Raw genomic sequence first — 21,587 nt, forward strand, 5'->3', positions numbered from 1 at the left:
AAGATTGAATTTTCAAACGCAGTCCTTTTCAGTTATAGCAAATTATTTAAACCTTCGACAATGCTTAAACCCCTGATTCCTCAGAATATCAAATTTATTGCTAGAACAGTTCTAGTTAAAGACAACAACGTTGATGATGCAATGAAAATAGTTAACAGGTAAGAATGAATGGTTAATATTGAACGAATCATTAATATATATGAATGAATCGTTAATATAATCCTTAAGTCTACAGGCTAGGCTGTTTGAGATTTAGCCAGCCCTGGTAAAACCAGATATCACTATATCTAAAGAAGGAAATAGGGCTACTTATATCATTTCTAAAAGTATGTCGCTATATCCCTACCTTTAGTGTCTGAATATATAGCCCAAATTATATTTATCTGGGTGTATTTATTTTTCCAGAAAATTCAAGAATTGAGAAATGTCATTTAATGTAACACAATTGTTTTCAGCTTCATAACTTTGCTCAATCCCAATTTTAAAGGTTTTAAAGATATACAAATGCATTTTCTAAATTTTGAAAGAAAAAAGAAACCATTAATATGGCTTAAATCCTACTCAAATAACAGGAATTACATTTTCAAAACTATAGCCAGAGAAAAGAAACTCATTCCTGAAAATTAAGGTTAAATGTTCTTTTGTCAAAATTTCAATAGGTGTAGACTTGTCATGTAAGCCAATTTCAGGACTCTCTTGAGGGAGAAGGAGAGGAGGTAGGTACTTCAAAATACTTTCCTGGGACATACTTTAGCCTGTAGACCCATTCCCAAAAGTTTCATTTTCCTAACCTAAACCCTTTCCAAAATAGGCAAAAGTAGCTAAAATAGAACTTGATATAGAACTTCTTTGACAAGACTAGTGTTAAATATGTAATGAGAATGGTTAAAAAGAAACTTAAATTTCATTTAGTTCAGGATTATTTTTAATTAAGCATCTTTTTAATAAGGCAAAGTTATTTGTATGGTTTGTTGCTCTGGGTGAATGTGGCCCTCTCAGCTATCTTTTAGAATTATTGTATATTTAATAATATTGAATTTTTTCAATAATATTGAAAGATCCTGGACTAGCTACTACTTTCATATTATTGTTGTGTTATTGTATCTTTGCTGTCATGTTTATCTTTGTATTGTAGTGTAATTTGTTATTGTATCTTTATCTAGACCTAGAACATGTATGTGTGATTAATAAATAAATGAACTTGACTGTCTATGCAAAACACTTTTAAATTTTGGAAATTAGGCTAGTACTTCAAACATTCTTAAATGTTCACTTATATCATTCCTAAAAATACAGTCCTTTGGTCTCTTCTCACCACCTTCCTATTCAAAAATTATATAGCCCAGGTAATAGGCTATGAGTTTTTTTTTTTCTGTATCATTGCTCTTTTTCTTATTAATTTGATGGGAAATACTAGGCCTAAAAAAGCATTAGAAAGAATAGAGTTTTACTATTGAAAATAAAAAGAGTGGGGCCTATGTACAATTTGGGCTAACATTTTTGCTCAATTAGGCTGGGGATGTGGGGTAAAATAAATTATTTTACTTTTTAAAATATGTAAATGTTTTAAAGCAGCCTACTTTCCAGAATTTAATAGTTTCCTTGTGGTTAAATATTTACTAAACATATACATAATCCATTATTCAATCCTCTTTTTAAATATTGGCTGATCATCACTTACATCTCATGACCTTCTATTCCCTTTAATTTGACTATATATTAATTGAATATGTTCTAAAACCATTTCAAATGACAACTAGTGTTTTCCTCTCTGTATAATTCCCTGCCATGGACAATACCCTCAGACACAAAATTGAGCCATGTAAACTTGTATTGCAAGTTTTAGTTCATTTATGTACACAGTTTGCTGTGGGCAGCTCTTGGATATAAAGCTGAAATATTCTTAAGGTTTAAACAAATTACACTGTCTTTGGTAAATTCCCTGTTGTTTTTACCCATGATCATTCTTAGGCAAAAGTTACCATTTTATGGTTTCATAGCCAGTATGGTCTCAGAACATAATTACTTAGTAACAACCTAGGGAAATGGTAATACAGTTTATTATTCTTATGCTTACTATTATGAGTACTAGGAACATCTGTTTTATCTGGCAAACGATTTGAAAAAGAAGTATCAGGGTGAGGAGGTCTATGAACACTCTCTGAGGCTGGCTGGGTTTTATCATATTTTGCAGGGATGGAGGTCCTTTGGGTAGGCTTAAGATCAATTTGCCTAGTAGTAGGGTGACTACTAAACTGGTTTTGAAGTGGGAGGGGAAGAGGCTCAGTTTTAAAATTTGGGAGTAAATTGAGAGAGCCCTGGGTAAAAGTTTCCAGATGTTCAAACAATTCTGCAAGATCAGTTTCTTCTAATAGTGAAAACCTGTTACTGAGTGGGATTGCTGCTGTGAGCTGCTGTGGTTTAGTGGGAGTGCTGGCTGGTGCTATAGACAAGGCTGAGGTGGGGGAAGTGGGTTGGGTAGACACAGGAGGGAGCAAAAATGTGTGTGAGGGAATTTGGGTGGGTGTGTAAAACTCTGGCCTTTGGTATGCAGAAGAAGTTGGATGCGTCCAGGAGAGCTCTAGAGGAACCAAGTTGTAATGATTTTGCTATTAGAAGAAACTGATCTTGCAGAATTGTTTGAATGCCAGGAAACTTTTACCCAGGGCTCTGTCAATTTACCCCCAACTTTTAAAACTGAACCTTTTCCCTTCCCACTTCAAAACCAGTTTAGTAGTCACCCTGCTACTAGGCAAATTGATCTTAAACCTACCCTTAGGACCTCCATCCCTGCAAAATATGATAAAACTCAGCCACCCCCAAAGAGTGTTCATAGACCTCCTCACCTTCATGCTTCTTTTTCAAATCATTTGCCAGATAAAATGGGTGTTTCTAGTACTCATAATAGTAAATATAAGAATAATAAACTACGTTACCATTTCCCTAGGTTGTTACTAAGTAATGCAGAAAGCATTACTTGATGTGAGAATTTTAATTTGTATTTTATTGTTGGGATATATGAGGGTTGCTGTTTTGTGGGGACTACTGGTGAGTTGATTTCTTTTCCTTATATTTTTATATTTAGATATTGGTTAGTATGTTTATGACAAGTTTTATGATTCTTTATTTATTGTATGCCGTTTCCCAAATAATGGGCCATTGAGCCCTTTGGGAATTTGTTTTTGTTTATTGTTATTTTATGAAAACAAATAGAACTTGAATTTGAAAAACTTATTGAGCTTGAAATTACAGTGAATAAGCTAGCATCAGATTTAATTTGTATAACCAAGCTTCAGTCCCAAAACCTGGATACTCTGAAGATGGCTCATTTTAATGAGTTTATTAAACTCCACCCACATGATCATTACCTTGGTAAAAAAAAGGGTGGGAGGGTAGTGATTTTGTGTCATGATAATTTGTTGCCAAGAGAAGTTAATGTTCCAGGAATAAATGAGTATGATGAAATAATTTGGATTAAAGTTAAACCAAAAGTTCTCCCATGCCCATTAACAAATATTATTGTTGGTAGTTTTTATTATTCACCTGGCCAAAAATTTGTAGCAGTGTAAAGATTTTTTGGAAAACTCCATGCATTGCTTGAGTACCTCCAGTATAAATATCCAGATGCTGGGATCCTACTTACCAGTGACAGAAATGAAATAAATATAAGTCAACTTTGTCAGGAAGCTAATTTAAAACAAATTGTTAATATTCTAACCGCAAAAGGTGGTACTTCCCTTGATGTTATTTGTACAAATATGCATGAATTCTATCAAAGACCCAATTTCCCACCCCCCACTTGGTGGCAGTTACCATCTTATGCGTTTGCTAAATCCAATACAAGGTCTTATCTGCAAGCATAAATTTGATGTATTTAAGTATTTACCAACTACTGATAATGGTCTACTCAATTTTGGTACATGGCTTTCAGAAGAGCAATGGGAAGATGTATTTGCTGCCAACAATTTGAAAAAGAAAGCCAAACTTTCCAAGAAAACTGATCAATGATTATTTAATTCATTTTCCAGAAGTCAAAAAGAAAAAAATGTTCTAATGTTAAGCTGTATATAAATGATTCAATAAAAAGTTTAATCCACCAAAAATTAAGATTGTCCTGTCAAAGAAGAATTGAAGAAGCTAACCTACTAAGAAAATCCATAAGGAAGCAGATTTGGAGAGCTTCAGCTCAGTATTACCATAACAAAGAAAGTGAACTCTTTAAAGCATGGCTGAAGCAGTGGTATAATACAGTCAAGAAAATTAGTGGTAAAACAGTCAAAATGTTGACTACAGCTAACTCATTAAATAAACACCTTGCTAGTATTGTATAAACCCTTCTAGCTCTCTCATGTCATATTCTTCCACCCCTAGCACCAGACCAGGATATCCCTGATGTTGAGGCAGAAATACATAAACTAAAGAGAACTTCAATATGCCCCCTTGACATTCCAATCAATTTAATAAAAGTATTTCCTGATAAGTTATCAAAACCTTCATCAAATATTTTTAATACAATCACTAGAAGTGGTTCATTTCCTAAGTGCTGGAAAAAAGAATACATTAAACCCATACAGAAGAAAGGTGTTAGATTGGATTTTTATGGAATTCGACCAATCACCTTAACACTAATATTCTCTAAACTATATGAGAGTTTTGCAGTAGATTGGCTTAAAACGTGGTCCTTGTACTTATTGATGAACAACAATTTGGAAACATGAAAGGTTTATCAATGACACATTACCTGGCCAGTCCCCTCAATGCTGTATATAAATTACTTGATGAGCCAGATACCTGGCTCAGTCTCCTTTTAAATGACCTCCAAAAAGCTTTTGATCTAGTTAGTCATAATGCGTTAGTTGAAAAATTGCTGAATGAATTTAATGTCCCCCATTTTCTAGTCAATATTATTGCATCTTTTCTGTCAAATAGGAGTTGAGTTGTTAATTATAAAAATGTTTATTCTGATTCACTCCCCATTTCTTGCGGAGTTCTGCAGGGTATGCTTTTAGGTCCTTTACTATTTTTGGTAATGATTAATAATCTTGCTAGTGAATCAGCCAATCGATGGAAGATTGTGGATGACATGTCGTGCTCAAAAAGAGCATAAAAAATATTAAGAGCAGTGCCATGGAGATTCTCCAAGACGTTGCAAGTGAAGCAGCCCAGTCAAAAATGAAAGTGAACTCCCATAAATCTCATATTATGACATTTAGTTTTCTTAAATCAAAGCCATCATTTGTAACCCCAATACCAAATGAAATAATTGTAACAGAAACTAAACTCTTAGTGGTCACACTGACAAGCAATTTGAAATGGGATGCCCACATTTGTTCTATTGTTAAACAGGCTAGTATGTCTCTGTTTCTCCTTAAGCTATTTGCTAAATTTTCGTGCCCAAAAGCACATATCCTCCACTTTATACATCTTTTCCACAGATTGAGCATGCTTGCCCAGTGTGGCATTTCAGTCATATGGTGGATCAGTCCAATAGGCTAGAAATTATCCAGTCGAGAGCCCTGAGAATTATTTACAGTCAGGGCAAAGTGTCTTACATTCTCCTTCACTAGGAATTCCACCTCCCTACCTTAGCAGCTCAACGTGTTACTCTTTGTACCAATTTCGGAAATAATCTGCGTTTTAACCCACCCTTTAAATGTATGCTCCCAATCCATTATTGCCCTCCAATCAAACCTTGATCAAAAGTACAAAAAATCCCAGTTTTAAATCCTATTAATGAAAGAACTGAGCGCTACAGAAAGAGCTTTGTGCCAGCGTTTGTTGATATCATGAATAAATGAAATTTATAATGCATCATGTTAATGTATCATTTATATTGTTAATGTGTTAAGTTTTGTTAGTTTCATTTTATTCATTGTACTCACTGTATTTGACAGGCCAGTTTGACTGACAGTCTATCACTGTAGGCAATGTTTTAATATTTCACTTATATGCTTATGAAGACTAGCTGACTGAAGGCAACAAGTTCGTTATTTTTATGTTGTGAGAGTTTCCTTGGTAATAAAGTACTTCTATTCATACACTCATTTTTATTCATTTTACTTATGCTACTTACTTTTTACTTATGTACTTATGTTTGTGTACTTATGTACTCATTTTTATTCATTGTACTCATTTTTATTTGACAAGCCAGTCGGGCTCATTACTGTAGGCTATGTTTATGTATTGAACTTATGTGCATATGTTTTTTTTATATGCAATGTAGGCTAGCTGACAGAAAGCAACAAGTTTGGCAGTTTTATGTTGTGACAGTTTGCATGTTAATAGAGTACTATTCACAAATCCAACATTTTGAAAGCAGATAAACTAGGTAGTTTACAATCTTTCCTTGAGTTTTGTGGGGGTATGGCATCCCTAGAGGTATTACTATTAGACTTTGTGGCCCTTTGAATAAAATTACTTTTCAAAATATTTATCAGTGTAAAGCAAAGCACTTAAAATGGCAAGAGGAGGGAGATTTTTTGCCTTCCATTCCTTTTCAACTTCCCTCTTAACACGATCATAAATTTCCAACAGAATACTTTTAGCCATTCTTTTGATTAGGTATTGCTATTGTACCCTTTTGGCAACTCTTCTGCATGCAGTGGGTTTTGATTTTGTTTGAAATTGTTCTCAATGCTTTCTAAAGGTTTGACCTTTATACCCTTGGATATGATTTTCTTCATAATACACTGACATTGTTAAGGAGAGTGGTAGGTCTTTATTTAAGAGGGGTGGGGGTACATTTCAATTAGGATTATGGAGGGATGGGTGTTTGTTGTTAGGGAGGGGGCAGATGTCTCAAAAAGTGAATTTTAATGTCCCTTTGAATTTTTACAGCCACTCCTTTCATATGAAGTGCCTTTGAGAAAAAATAATAAGTAAATAATAAAACATTGAAGCCTTAAGTCTCTTTACTGTAGGCAATGCTATAGCATATGTCTGACTTAAATCGGTGAGTAGAACTTTCAATATCCTTTCTAAGGATCATTCAAAATTACCCAGGGGTTATATGGGAGGAGTGATTTCCTTGAAACAAAAATTGGACCTAGTACCTAAGTAGGCAGTCTGCATTAATCTATAGGGACAAAATTCTTGCCTATTGTAATTTTGGAATTGCCTTTTATTTATTTTGCCTTGGTTTTGGTTTCAGTCTTTTATCTGTCTCATTACAGTTTGCTTCAAAAGGTTAGGTGTTTTGTGTTTCATATCTACCTTTTTTCAATGCTGAAGGTTGCATGATAAAGGTGTTCTGCCAAAATATCTGCTATGTGTTTTTGGTTCTTTTCCACAGGCTGACAATTACCCTTCTTTTTTTGTCATAATTTCCTAGGCATAGTTACTAAAGACCATATACAGTTTGGCTTATTTTATTTTTTCAATTTGCTTTATTTGGCATAATAATTATAATGTTTAGAAAGGGTATTGAAAGCAAATATCTTTTAGTTCAACTCTCTGCAGGGAAAAATTATAAAATGCTGAAAAATACTGTGCTTTAAAACATTATAAACTACTCATATGTCATTTCTAGAAGTATATCACTTTACTTTACCCCCTCTGTCCTACTAGACAAATATGTAGCCCAAATTATATATATACTCAGTGAATTTTTAATAGCTTGACTCTTTTGTTCTTATTAGTCTAACAGTAAATAAATTGGAGGAAGAAAAGAGTCACACTATAGAAAGTTCATTGAGTATACATGACTCAGGCTTTGTATTTATCCATTGGTGTAGTTCAAAGTAATGCACTTTTAGGAACGTAAGTAAGTATTTTAGAATGTTCTGAAGTAGTTTCTAGATTTTTATAGTGTTTCTTTATGAAGAGCTGAACCACTAAATATTTAGTGCATTGGATAGAGAATCAATTGGTAGCCTATATGTTTTTTTTCTGGTTTCTGCCATATGCCATACTTTTATTGCAAGTTTTAAGGCTTCCACTTGAATTCTTAGTTTGTTCATATTAGCAAATGGTTTGAAGTATCAGTAAAAGTACATTAGCAAACCCACAGATTGGGATATGGTTAATTTCCTAATCAGATTAGAAAAAGCAAATACCATTCAACTCCCCATTCTGTCCTCTTTCCAAAGTAGTGAACCATCACTACTTTCACCATTACATCCCAGCCTACTCCTTACTAATGCTTGTATCTCACACATTATACGTACTATAAAAGAATTCATAATATTGGTTTGAAAACAATTCATCCATTATTTCAAATCAGTTCTGTAAGATATGTAACCAAACACAATAGAAGGCAATAATTTTGAATTCTGATGTTTTTTTTTATGATGAGATGATCAATCATCAATAGTAAATCTATATATATATATATATAAATAAGTTGTCTGTATGTCTGTCGAGTGACGTCATTATAAGGATTGAGCTGTATGTAAACTGAAAAAGAAAAAAAAACTGAAAAATAAAGGAGAAAAAGAAAAAAAATGAAATCTATATATATATATATATATATATATATATATATATATATATATATATATATATATATATATATATATATATATATATAAATAAGTTGTTTGTCTGTCTGTCCGCATATGACGTCTAAATTATTTCACAGGTTTTAGGTCCGAGAGGTTCCAGATTCAAATCTTGAATACAAAAAAAGAAAAAAAACTAAAAAAGGTAAAAACCACAAAAAAAATAAAAAGAAACTACTAAAAAAAACTAAAATAGCTAAAAAGCTAAAAAAAAGATAAAAAATTAAAAAAGAAAAAAAAACTAAAAGAGGTAAAAACTACAAAAAAAAACTAAAAAGAAAAAAAACTCAAAACTAAAAAAGAAAACAAAAACTGAAAAATAAGGGAGAAAAAGAAAAAAAAACTAAAAAAGGTAAATATATTCAAGCCGAAGTAGCTGAGTTGGTAAAGCGTTATGTTCCAGGTTTTAGGTCCGAGACGTTCCAGGTTCGAACCTCGGCTTTAGCATTAATACAAAAGAAGAAAAAAAAACTAAAAAAGGTCAGACTGGGACGGTCTTACCTTGACCGGGGGGAATATAAATGACGACCGGGACACTCAAAGAGAAATTACACACCGGGACACAAATGACGACTGGGACGTATGTATCGACTGACGTCATGTTTGTGTATCGACTGACGTCATGTTTGTGTGTCGACTGACGTCATGTTTGTCGACTATAAATGACGACTGGGACACAACTACGACGGGGACGCCGGGGGTACAGGGGGGATATATAAATGACGATGGGGACACAGGGAATGTTTGATTAACAATCACCATCAACAAAGTTCAAGGGCAATCATTAGAATAATGAGGTATGGATCTGAATACGGATTGTTTTTCCCATGGGCAATTATATGTTGCATGTTCAAGAGTCGGTAAACCTGATAATCTATTTATATGTTTTATATGTAGGTGGGACACAGGGACACAACTACAATGGCGCGCAACTAGTATGGCGGGTAACGACTTATGCGCGGGGGGGGGCTTGAGGGGTGCGAAGCGCCCCCCCAACTAGGTGTTGGGGTGGCGCGAAGTGCCACCCCAACAGCTAGTGACACTATATAACTGACTGATGGAGGTAGTAGCAACTTTTGTGGATTTTACTTATTGCCACAAGGACAAATAGACAAGATCACATGTAGAAATATGGTGTTTTAACTAGGGAATTATAATCCTCAGGTCAGTGAAAATAGGGATAGATGATATCTTAGCCTTGGTAAATTTGGTGTAGGAAAGCAAAACATTACTGATTGTACCCTGCTGTAATTTTGTTGGTACAACAATCTAGTCATCCTAAATTCAGTATTTGGTCATAACAAGCATATAAATCGAAATCGCACGTATTTTGATAAGATGGCCAACCTTGTTGATTATGTTACTGAAAATTGACAACTGGCAGGATCAATACAAACACTAAGGTACATAGGATACTGTTGTTGATGCTAAAAGCGAAAATTACAATCTGGTAGTGTCTAGGCTTAATTTAAAGCTGAAATTTAGGAAATGTACCCACATTCCAAGAAGCTATAACATTGGTAGACACCTAGATAAGAATTTGATCTTAGCTCTTAAGCCACATAAATACTAATAATCAATGTTTGTTTCCACATTTTCTTGTCATGTCAAATTTAATGAAACATTAACATGTTGTTATTTTAATTCAAATTTTTGTCACACACTTTTAACATGCTCTTTTTCTATTTAGAATAATGGGATCTGAAGGCTTGTTAGATCAATTCAGAAGAACGCAAAGATATGAAAAGCCTTTTCAGGTGAGACCTCTGGTTGATCTAAACTTTTCATCTTGCTACTAGTATTATTAATAGTCTGCTTTTAAATGTAGCTGTTCTATTCCACACTTTTATACAGCTTCTCAATTTTAGACAATTGAGGCGTGCAGACTCTTCCAATGATGTGTGGAAAGGATCTCAATGGAAAATTATGACTTTTGTGATAGTTCATGTCCCTTCTTCCTCCCATAAGAAACGCTCTTGTATTGTTACTTCTAAAACCACCAATGCATTTACTTTTGATATTAAAAATCAGAATGCATTCTCTGCATTGAACAAGTTTTAGTCAATGTTCTTTTGTTTTGTAAATCAGGTGATTGCGCATAGTTTGTTTTGAATGAAAATAAATAAAATATATGACTCCTAGCATACAAAACTCAATCAAAAAGGGATATTCAACTATGCAAATTTAAATATACAGGATTTCTGGTGTATTACTGAAGCCATCCTGACCTCCATTCTGTGGACACCTTTTAGCAGATGTGTTTTAGCCAACCATTTTGTTGAAGATATCTTTTCATGTTCTGTTTTTTTTTAATATGTTTAAATAAATGTGCATCAAGGTCATTTATGAAGACTTCTATCTTGTTGTCTTAAAAAAAAAGTTTATGTCTTTTTATAAATAATTTTTACTTTGTCTTGTATGTAGCAACATATACAGACCACCATGAAGGCCCTTTCACCTCTTAGGGGTTGAATAAGGACCAGAAATGATGGCTGGTATGGGCACCCCAAAACTAATAGATTATCTTGTTCTTTAAAATGTTGAGAATTTGGTTACAGATTGTAAATTCTGTTTGACAGGGGAGAAGTGCTCACCAACAGACTAAAAGTTGTCTTAGATTTTTGCATCCTAGCAATGTTGCTTTAAAAATCTTGAACTATTTATGGAGGATACAGACTCAAGCAAAATGCACTGTAAGTTTTCATCAGAAGCAGGTGATACTTGTTTGCTTTGCTTCCTCACTTTTGTAGATTGAAAATTCTTTACTGATTTTGGTTCAAATAAGCTGTAACATACTCACCAAATCAGTTTACAGCTTGGATTTACCTTGTTTTCTGCTTTGTCGGTGTTTGAACTTTTTTGCACTGCACCATCGAAGTTCTGCATCTTAGACTTGGATTCTTTATACCCTGAATCAGTGCTTAGCTCATTTTTGCACCATTTATAGACTGGATTTTTCTTTAATCCAAATTAGGACTCTGCTAGTTCTGCACCAGACCAAAACTACCTGATCAAAATTTTAAACTAGCAATTTCTTTGAAAATAGTCAAAAGGATCAATTAACATGCCTCTAGGGACTGCATGACCCCCACAGGGACTGGGGTAAGGGCTGTAAATAATGCAAATTACGGATTGTTACCAGATATGTTTTTATAACGGAAAAGGTGGTCTTTTGTGAAGCTTGATTAGGAATTGATTTGAAACTGCTAGGGGTTTGTGTAAAAATTATTACACATTTGTTTTTATTCGTCTGGAGGGGTATGGAGGGCCTGAAAAGTTTTTTTGTCAGTTTTAAGTAAGTAGGCTAGTTGTAAACCAAGAAAAAGCTAATATACAAAAAAAATTCAGGATAGCCCCCCCCCCCCTCAAAAAAGTGGCCTAAACAAAAAATTTCTTGATTGGCTTCAAACTTACATCTTTTATGCTAAGGGTACACCAATGCATTAGAAAAAAAAAACAGGGCAACAAAATGCCAAAAACTTTTTTCGATAGTCATTTGTATGGAAGGGTGATTGCAAGAAGGATTTGAGAGTTTCAGTACTGATCTTGAAGTTTAAAAGTGATACGAGAGTAACAAACCTTCTTCCATGCCCTTTTGTTTTATTTGACCTTTGCCTTAGATCCTTGTGATATTTGGATCAACATTTGGAGATGGCCATTTTGCACAATCACATCGAAAGGTCTAATTATTATGGCTTTGGCGTTGTCAGTCACCCCCATAGTCTGAGTGGCTTGTGGTCCTTATCTAAGTGAAGCACTCAATGCTTGCTGATAAATTTTAGTAGAAAAGGTGGTTTTGGTTGGTTTTGGATGTTTGATCAGTTAGCAGCTTTTAGGGAACATTTGCCAAGCCAAGATTTCTTGAGTTTTCTAGGGTTATGCTCTGGAAACGATGCACGTATCTGAGTAAATTAACAGGCACCATGTGAATCCAAGGCTCGAGAGCTGAACCAAAACCCTCAGAGTGTTGGATGATCAAGTGAATCACGAATTTTGACTTGGGGAAGAGGGAGAGGTAGATCGCGAGACACTTAGTTTGTCTAGGTCATATAAACCACATATCTGTAATGTCTCAGGAATAGCTTGGGGGCAAAGTTATACCTTTCAGATGCTATGGGAGAAAGGAAAGGGGAGAGTGGGGTAAGTGGATCCCAAATTCTCTGATGGGGGAAGGGGAGGGTGTTAACCAATTTTTGCCTCTAATACACCGAAAAGTTTTTGCACAATAAGCTGCTATTGGACTGATAATCTATGCACAGTTAAAACAGATTATGTATTGCCATGTTATCAAAATGCCAGCATTTCAGTAGAAACGAACTAAATCAAAGGCAGTATATGCATCAGTGTTATCAAAATACCATTTCTACAAAATCTCGTGAAAGGGTCGGGGTATGAAGCTAAAACTCTCAGGTAATAAAGAAAAAGAAAGGGGGAAGACAGTGGGTATTAGAAGTTAAATATAGGAAATGGTGTAGCTAAGCATGTTATGTCTCTGATCCTTCTGAACTTTTTGCACTCTAATCGTCTATGGAAATCAGAATCTATTTACGTCTAAGTAGCAATGTAAATCCATCAACAGTATGTGATGCCAGCTTATCAAAATAACAAAGCTCTAACTTCTCGCGAATGGCTTTTGGCAATTTGTAACTTCCAGGGATTTTTGTTGTTTTTTTTGGAGGGAGAAGGTAAATGAACCTCGAGTGTTAATTTGGACAAGAGGGTGGGCTAAAAAAAAAAAAAAAATGTCCACTTAAACATTTGTGTACCATAGACTTCTATTTGTTTACAATTAAGCATTGAGGTAAATCGAAAGATTTTGTTTTGCCAGGGGATTAAGACGGTTTATCTGCAATATCTTGGGAGTGGCTTTGGGGTTCAAATTGAAACTCTCGGCGTGTGCTTTGGGAGGGAGGTGATTAAGTAGACCTCGAATCCAGAATTAAGAGGTGGGGTAGGTGGGAATGTTTTATATTTTTTTGTCTCTAATCGGTTCAAATTTTTTTTACTTTGAGCCCTTGTTTGACTACGATCTGTTTCCGTTGGTGTGAGAATGTGACGTTCCATAACCGTGCATTATCAGGTTTTCAAAACAGTGTCTCAGTATTGCCTCAAGAACAGCTTGGGGTATAGACTTGAAATTTTCAAGGGGCCTTGGCTATGTGACCCTTGAAATTGGACTTGGGGGAAGAGGCAAAGGCTAATAAAAAAAACATTTAGCCTATCGAGACTATCGAAATGACATATGTGTAATGTTTTGGGTACAACTTGTGAGGATTGATCTGAAATGTTTAGAGTGTTGAGGGGGAGGAGATGGCGAAGGGACTTCGAATTGTGTGTTTAAAGGAAGGGGTGTGGGTGCCAACAGATGCAGGCCTCTGGTCTACCTAAAAAAAATTGGGCGTTGTTAGACCCAGTGAAGCTTTAAATCTATTCTTGGTTATGTAGTGAAGTAAATCAAAAGACGGTTTTTTCCTCCAGGCTTTCAAACAGTGTACCGCTATCTATAACATTTTGGGAATAACTATGGGATTGGCTTCAAAATTTCAAGGAGTGTTTGGGGAGGATAAGGGGACTCAACATATTATGTTCAGAGAAATGGATAAGAGCACCAAAACATTTCGAACAAAAACTGGCCAATAACATATCCTGAGCTGAACAGGGAATAGTTCCTTCAGGCGATTTTTGACTCAGTAAAAATACAAGTATCTGGACTCAGACAAAATCCTTTCATCATCAGCACAAATTACTTGCCAAAACATAATTCACCGAGTAGCTATCACAGTTGCATGTTCTAACGGGCGAAAAACTTTAATGAAAGCCTCTATGTTGGACCACTCATTGCTATGGAATTTGAGCTCTCCAATTTTACTGTTACGAAGGCTTGAGTTGAAGATGTCACGCAGTGGCTCTTTTTGAGCACAATACTTTTCTATTATAGTAATACTCCTATTCCATCGTATGATAGATGGACTAAGATTTTATGTCTTGCAGAAAGATTAAAAAAGATTTTGGGATTAGGAAAATACATTCAGGAATCTGATTCGTATTTTACAAGTGCTTCTTCTCGTGTCAATACTTCACTATTTGTCTAGGTACTGAGATCTCACTATTGCCGCCAAGATATGGATCGTTTAGTCTTGATCTACTATCATCATCAGCACAACAGTCGGTTCATCCAGTTTCTTCAGAGAGCTATACGTACCAAGACTAACCAAAAATGAAATTCGAATTCGACTGCTTTAATGATAAGACTGCTTTAATATTGGATGAATTCTCAGAACATGTAAGGACAGCACTAATCGCTAGATGGGAAATATCGTAAATCTGATAAAAGTTGCTGGACTGTGCTGCGATGCTATTCGCAGTCGAAACACGGAAAACAAAGAAGAATGGGTTTATGTAAAACAGAAACAGCGAAACGTGGCAAAAAAAAAGGAACAGAAACAATAGTGAAAAAATGTCTATATTGTGTTTGATTTGTTTTTCAGTTTTTTCTGATAAAAAGAACAGAAAACGGTAGGGAAAAGAAACAGAAACAGTGATGACCCTATTCCAAGGTAATTAGAACGGCCTAAGAGACCTTAACAACAACAATTTTGGAACAAAATGTGGCTAAAGCCAAAGAAATGTGATTCTTTGTTATTTTTTTTTTATCTGCTGTAAAATTTCTGGCAGTGTAGACACCTCAATTAAAATTTAGTACAAACGGAATCTCTTTCCAGACGAAAAATAAATAAATAAGAAAAATAAGGAAACAAGTTTGGTTGCTCTGATTTGGGGGGGTCCTTTTTTCTCCCTCTCTCTAAGCAACACAACAAGACTCTTTTTAATAAATGACCCTGGCATTAATTTATTTAAACAAACAAAGTGTTTCAGCAAAACATTACGATCAAACAGTTCGTGGTAACGAACTGTAGTAAGGAGCGACCCTGCTCAATATTAACCAAAACTCTAAAAAATTGAATTTTGATATCAATAGCTACATCAAAAGAATCGCATTTTAATGCTAATTTTAAATATATAAGTTTCATCAAGTTTAGTCTTACCCATCAAAAGTTACGAGCCTGAGAAAATTTGCCCTATTTAAGAAAATAGGGGGAAACACCCCTAAGAGTCGTAGGATCTTAACGAAAATGACACCATCAGATTCAGCGTATCAGAGAACCCTACTGTAGAAGTTTCAAGCTCCTATCTACAAAAATGTGGAATTTTGTATTTTTTGCCAGAAGACAAATCACGGGTGCGTGTTTATTTGTTTGTTTTTTTTTTCTTTTTCCCAGGGGACATCGTATCGACCAAGTGGTCCTAGAATGTCGAAAGAGGGCTCATTCTAACGGAAATGAAAAGTTCTAGTGCCCTTTTTAAGTGACCAGAAAAATGGAGGACATCTAGGCCCCCTCCCACGCTCATTTTTTCCCGAAGTCAACGGATCAAAATTTTGAGATAGCCATTTTGTTCAGAATAGTCGAAAACCATAATAACTATGTCTTTGGGGATGACTTACTCCCCCACAATCCCTGGGGGAGGGGCTGCAAGTTACAAACTTTGACCAGTGTTTACATATAGTAATGGTTATTGGGAAGTGTACAGACGTTTTCAGGGGGATTTTATTTTGTTTGGGGGTGGGGCTGATGAAAGGGGGCTATGTTGGAGGATCTTTCCTTGGAGCAATCTGTCATTCCTCCTATTTATTCTAGGATCTTTCCTTGGAGGAATCTGTCATGGGGGAAGAAAAATTCAATGAAAAGGGTGCAGGATTTTCTAGCATTACTATAAGAAAACAATGAAAAATAAACATGAAAACTTTTTTCAAATGAAAGGAAGGAGTAGCATTGAAACTTAAAACGAACAGAGATTATTACGCATATGAGGGGTTCTAATACTACTTTAGCATAAAGAGCGAGGTATTTAGGAGGAGATAAATACCTTGCTCTTTATGCTAAAGTATTTTTAGTAATTTCAACTATTTATTCTACGGCCTTTCTGATTCAGGGGTCATTCTTAAAGAATTGGGACAAAACTTCCGATTTAGTGTAAAGAGCGAGGTATTAACGAGGGTACAAACCCCCTCGTATACATAATAAAAATATAAGGTTATGAACGTTTGTTACGTAAGTTAATTCTTAAGTTACATATATTTTTTACTAATAAAAACGTTCGTTAAAAATCAAAAGTTCTAGTTGCCTTTGTAAGTAACCGAAAAATTGGTGGGCAACTAGGTCTCCTTCTCCACCCCTTATTTCTCAAAATCGTCTGATCAAAACTAAGACTAAGCCATTTAGCCAAAAAAGAATTAATATACAAATTTCATTTTAATAATTTATGTGCGGAGAGCCAAAACCAAACATGCATTAATTCAAAAACGTTCAGAAATTAAATAAAAAAAACTAATTTTTTTTAGCTGAAAGTAAGGAGCGACATTAAAACTTAAAGCGAACAGAAATTACTCGGTATATAAAATGGGTTGTCCCCTCCGCAATCCCTCGCTCTTTACGCTAAAGTTTGAATGTTTGCCACAATTCTACTTTTTAAAACAATTAAAAGCTTTAGCGTAAAGAACGAGGGATTGCGGAGGGGACAACCCATTTCATATACGGAGTAATTTCTGTTCGTTTTAAGTTTTAATGTCGCTCCTTATTTTCAGCTAAAAAAACTAGTTTTTTTTATTTAATCATTTAATAAGCTGGTGGGTTAAGATTCGTGTATATCTCAGAGTACCTTTGGGACTGGGGTCAGGGCAGCTTTGTTTATATAAAAGCCCAAAACCTACGCAAATTTTCGATTCATATGAACAATAATTCCTCTCTCCCTCCGTGTAAAGTTCTGTAGAAAAACTGTTGTTCAACATTTGTAGCACAAAATCGCTTCTGATCTAAAATTTTGACTGAACAGTAAAATTTTGTCCAAAAAAACATTTCTCTTAGTATGAACAATAATAAGACTATCAATCAGTTTGTTGTAACGAACTTTAAGTGAAGAGTGGTTCGGCACAATAGTAACCGAAACTAAAAATGTAACTTTGATAAGAATAGATACATAAATAAATAGTTTTCTGTGTGGATTCCAAATATACAAAATTTATTTAAGTATAATAATATTAACTCCCAGGAAGTAATCTAATTAAGTATTAAACACACTGACCTAAATCTGAATCGCTTCCTGTAATGCAAACAATGCTCTTGCCTTTAGAAGGTTTAGGTGTTGGCAGGCCTACTCCTTTTTTTAGCAGTTTATGTTCGTTTTAAGTTTGACCTCGTTACTCATTTTAACTTCTGTGTGTTTAGGGTTTTTTGTATTCATCTATAGCAGTGTCTATGATATTCTTGTTTTGTTTGTCCATACATTTTGTGTTTTATTTAATCTTTGATCGTAATTTCTGTTCGTTTTAAGTTCGAATTATTTTAGAATTATTTCTCCTCATCCTAGGTTTTAATATGGCCTTTGACTTTTCCATGAAAAACTTCTTTTCCTAACCTAACCTGACAATTGGCCATGACTTGACTTTTCCCACAACTATTTCCTTTTCAATTCAAAAATCAGCGGACTCGGTCCAGGCCTTCGGCCTCGACCTCGATTGTAGAAAAAAGCCAAGACAGATTGTCCAATTAAATGGGCATCAAGTCAAGGTTAATTTTACCCTTTTGATTGCCGTTGTTACTGTCTCCCACTTATGCTACACCTCTCATGCATGTCACTGCACAATGTCGAACTAGAGTAAACCTTTGTTCGAGGGTCTCCCCGGGGAACACACGCTGGTTGACAGTAGTTTACTTGAAAATTTTCCTCTCATGCATGCCACTCCACAATGCCAAACTAGAGTCAACCTGTTGAGGTTCTACCTTGCCTTTTCGCAATTATAATTGCCAAATTGACAATTATGATTGACAATTGTCGATTATAACTGATGAAGGCAAATTGTCTAATTATAGTCCAATTTGCCTATATATAAATTATTTTTTGATCAATCACACTTAGCCTGTTGTTGCATCAAGTCAGTACCGAGTCATTTTGCAGTGTGGACGTGGCTCAATTTTATACTGAATATTTACCTCCAATAATGCAGTAAAAAAAAATATGGTAAATGTTTTATGGAAAATACTAAGTTTTCCCATAATTCCGTTTTTAATAAGATGCAATAGCCTATGGTACTTCTCTATTAAAATTTATCTATGAAGAATGGGTCTTTAGTTTAATCTAGTCCTTGGTTGTGCGCAGGTTATGTCCCTCGCTTGAAGACACATGCTTGAACCTAGCGATAATTATGAGTGACATTGCTCTTTTAAAAATTTTAATCCGATGCCATGGGTTGCGATTTAGCAGAAGTGACACGCGAGGGGTGTGGTTGACCTCTGATTGCTTTCGCTCTTGAGAACACTATAACATTTGATTTCCGATTGGATGAACCTCCTCCCAATTTTCTTCGATTGGCCGTTGTATACAAATTGGTTGGGGAAAAGAAAAACAGGTTACACAGGGGAGACTCATTGTTCTTTACCTAGCAAGGCTACCGTGTTAACTCTAGGGAAATTAGTAATTATTTTACAAACCATGTTGGTCCAAAACGGTATCCTATAATAACAATATTTATCAGGTGGCATTGTTTATAGCAATAGTAATTTTTCCATCTGATAGTGCTAAATTGCAAACGAAATACTTTACTACATTCTTGTAGAGAGGGAGCTCTGTATTTTCTAGGTAGGGTGTAACGACAATAGCTTGCTTTATCATTGAATATCTTGAAACCATTTGCGAATTTTGTAGATTTATGGAGAACCCGATCTAAAATAAACACTTAATTTCAAATATTCTCTACAGTTTTAAGCTCGGCGTGATCAATATTAGAGTCTTAGGTGGTTAAGCAAAAAGTAACGTCTTATATAACTTTTTTTTTTTTTTTTTTTTTTTTTTTTTTTTTTTTTTTTTTTTTTTTTTTGTCCCCTGTTTGGAAGGTATGATTTTTAGAAACTAGAGGTTCATTGAATCGAAAATTGAAAGTCTTCTTTAGGAGGGTTGAAAGTAATTGGGGAGCAACAAGTCCCCTCTCGTGTCGTTTTTACCTTTAGCCATCCCCCAGCACCCCATGGAATCAGACCTAAGTTGAAGATTTTCATTCTCCTTATTGTGATACAGATCAAGTGAACAATAAGAAAATGATTGCTATGGCTTGACAATACTTGTTTTATTTGTTTCAGTCCCGTCAATTTGGGCAATCCCCCTGGGATTTCTTTCACTCCCCCTAGATTTTGAAAAATGGCTGTTTTCGTTGTGCCTTTTCGCAATACCGTTTTTGGTACTTTCATTAAGAAAATCGAATAAACAAAAAATAGCCCCTTACCCTACACTCCAAAACATACATTTTTGTCCCCTCCCCTAATATCCGTGAATTAACCCTAGTAGTCTTTTTTTATATAGCAGTATCATACGTTTGGGATAACCAACTGTAAGTAAGAACGATTCAAGCTAATACTAGCCGAAACTTGCGTCAAATTCAGTTGGTAAAACAAAGAAGCAGGCTAATTATGTGAAAAATAAATGGGTTTTTGAAAATCATAAAAAATTTTAAATTTGGGAAGGGATTCCGTCTTAAGGCCCCCCGCGTACATGTTTAGGTGGAAATGAGCATACAGAGCTTTCCGGGGTGGGTGATATCTTTTGGGCGGATATGGGGGACTACTTTGCTTAAAAACAAAGAACAAGTAAATTCTTAGGAACATTTGGGATATTATAGGAAAAAGTATAAACATGTCAAGATTTCAAGTGGGTTAAGAGAGATCCAAAGGCCTCCTCTCGCTTACTTGCCTAGTGTGAACCATCACTGTGTCAATCGTTTAAATTTTCCTTCAGACATTATTGTACCTTTTTAAAACGAAGCTAAGTGTGTAATTCTATATTTTTTGGAATTAGGAAAGTAAGTTCTAATCTAGCTTCGGGTACAGTTTTCACTCACATTTGTATTTTCTCTAATCTATTATGCAAAAAAAAAGTGCTGAACAAAAAAAATTTAGCCTACGAATCTGTAAAGCTAATAAAGAACGAAACTCCCCTCAGGTCCCAGTCTGAGCCTGTATGGGACCTGGGCTTAGGTATTCCCCCTCCCCTCACCGTTGCCTCCATTTGCTCCCATACTATTCCTTTGTGCTGAAAATGTTACTTCAAGATGGATAGATGGATATCCACAGAAAAACATTGCGTCTATTTTGTTGCTGACAATTTGTTATCTTATACTGTTGGTTGACATTCCGATCAAAATCCAAGGGGGGGGGGTTCGGACTTTCAAATATTTGCTTTCCTTGTGTGATCGATTTTCTTCTTTCATTTTTCTTTTCCCTTTTTTCAATGTCTAAATATTTCGAAAGTGAATATTAACTTGAATAACGAAGATTCTTATATTTTTATTTCTAGACCCGAAGGCGAATAAACCACGAGCGATGCAAAGCTATATACAATGAAGACATGTCAAGGAAAATCCAGTTTCTAATGAAGGTTAATAGAGTTGACCCTTATCCTGGGTGTTAGAAATAGTGTTAGATATTCTTGTTTTAAACGTCACTTCCTTGTATTCATATAGTTCGCTTTCGTTAATAAAGGAAACATAAGCTCAAGCGCAATTTTCGGAGGCTAGACTTCGAACAAAACTAGCTTTCAAGGTAGCTGTGCTCAGTGTTATAAAGTGGGGGCTAAGAGCTTGTTCAAAATAAAATTGAAGAGCGAACGCAAGTTGGGTGTATCAACAGGATTTGTTTTAGAATACTCTTAAGAGAATGTACTGGAAAGGTTGCAAAGTGCCAGATAAGGGTAAAAACTCTTGAAATAGCTCAAGGGAAAAAAATTGCTTGCAATCAATGCAACAAGGTAGTAGAAATAGGCGCATAAGCCAATCAAACCATTGCGAAGAAATCGTCAAATTGAAGGTCCAACTAGCATACTTGGTTTTCAAGTCTGGTCAGTGCCTTCCAGTAGAGAAAAAGCTACACATCCTCGCTAGGCCGCTACGATGACTGCTAAATTTTATCGGCATAGGTAATTTATGATGGCACTGGAATAATACAACGTCAAAATTCCTCTCTCGTGTATAAATAAAACGACTTG

At 35.1% G+C, this 21,587-nt stretch overlaps 2 protein-coding genes across 2 annotated transcripts in view; both read left to right on the forward strand.

The window, feature by feature from the left end:
- The first annotated feature begins 4 nt into the window (after positions 1-4).
- Positions 5-21,100, forward strand: LOC136033023 (small ribosomal subunit protein bS21m-like). The gene is made up of 3 exons (XM_065713574.1): positions 5-158; positions 10,189-10,255; positions 20,901-21,100. The coding sequence occupies exons 1-3, from the start codon at positions 61-63 to the stop codon at positions 21,012-21,014; spliced, it is 279 nt and encodes a 92-aa protein (XP_065569646.1). The 5' UTR covers positions 5-60; the 3' UTR covers positions 21,015-21,100.
- A 392-nt stretch (positions 21,101-21,492) lies between these two features.
- The window catches only part of LOC136032581 (cilia- and flagella-associated protein 57-like), a 121,053-nt gene continuing 120,958 nt past the window's right edge, over positions 21,493-21,587 (forward strand). Inside the window, exon 1 of the mRNA XM_065712851.1 lies at positions 21,493-21,518. Coding sequence (XP_065568923.1) covers positions 21,493-21,518 — 26 coding nt within the window. The remainder of the gene's footprint in view (positions 21,519-21,587) is intronic.

This window comes from Artemia franciscana, chromosome 11, assembly GCF_032884065.1.
Source record: "Artemia franciscana chromosome 11, ASM3288406v1, whole genome shotgun sequence".
Lineage (NCBI taxonomy): Eukaryota > Metazoa > Arthropoda > Branchiopoda > Anostraca > Artemiidae > Artemia > Artemia franciscana.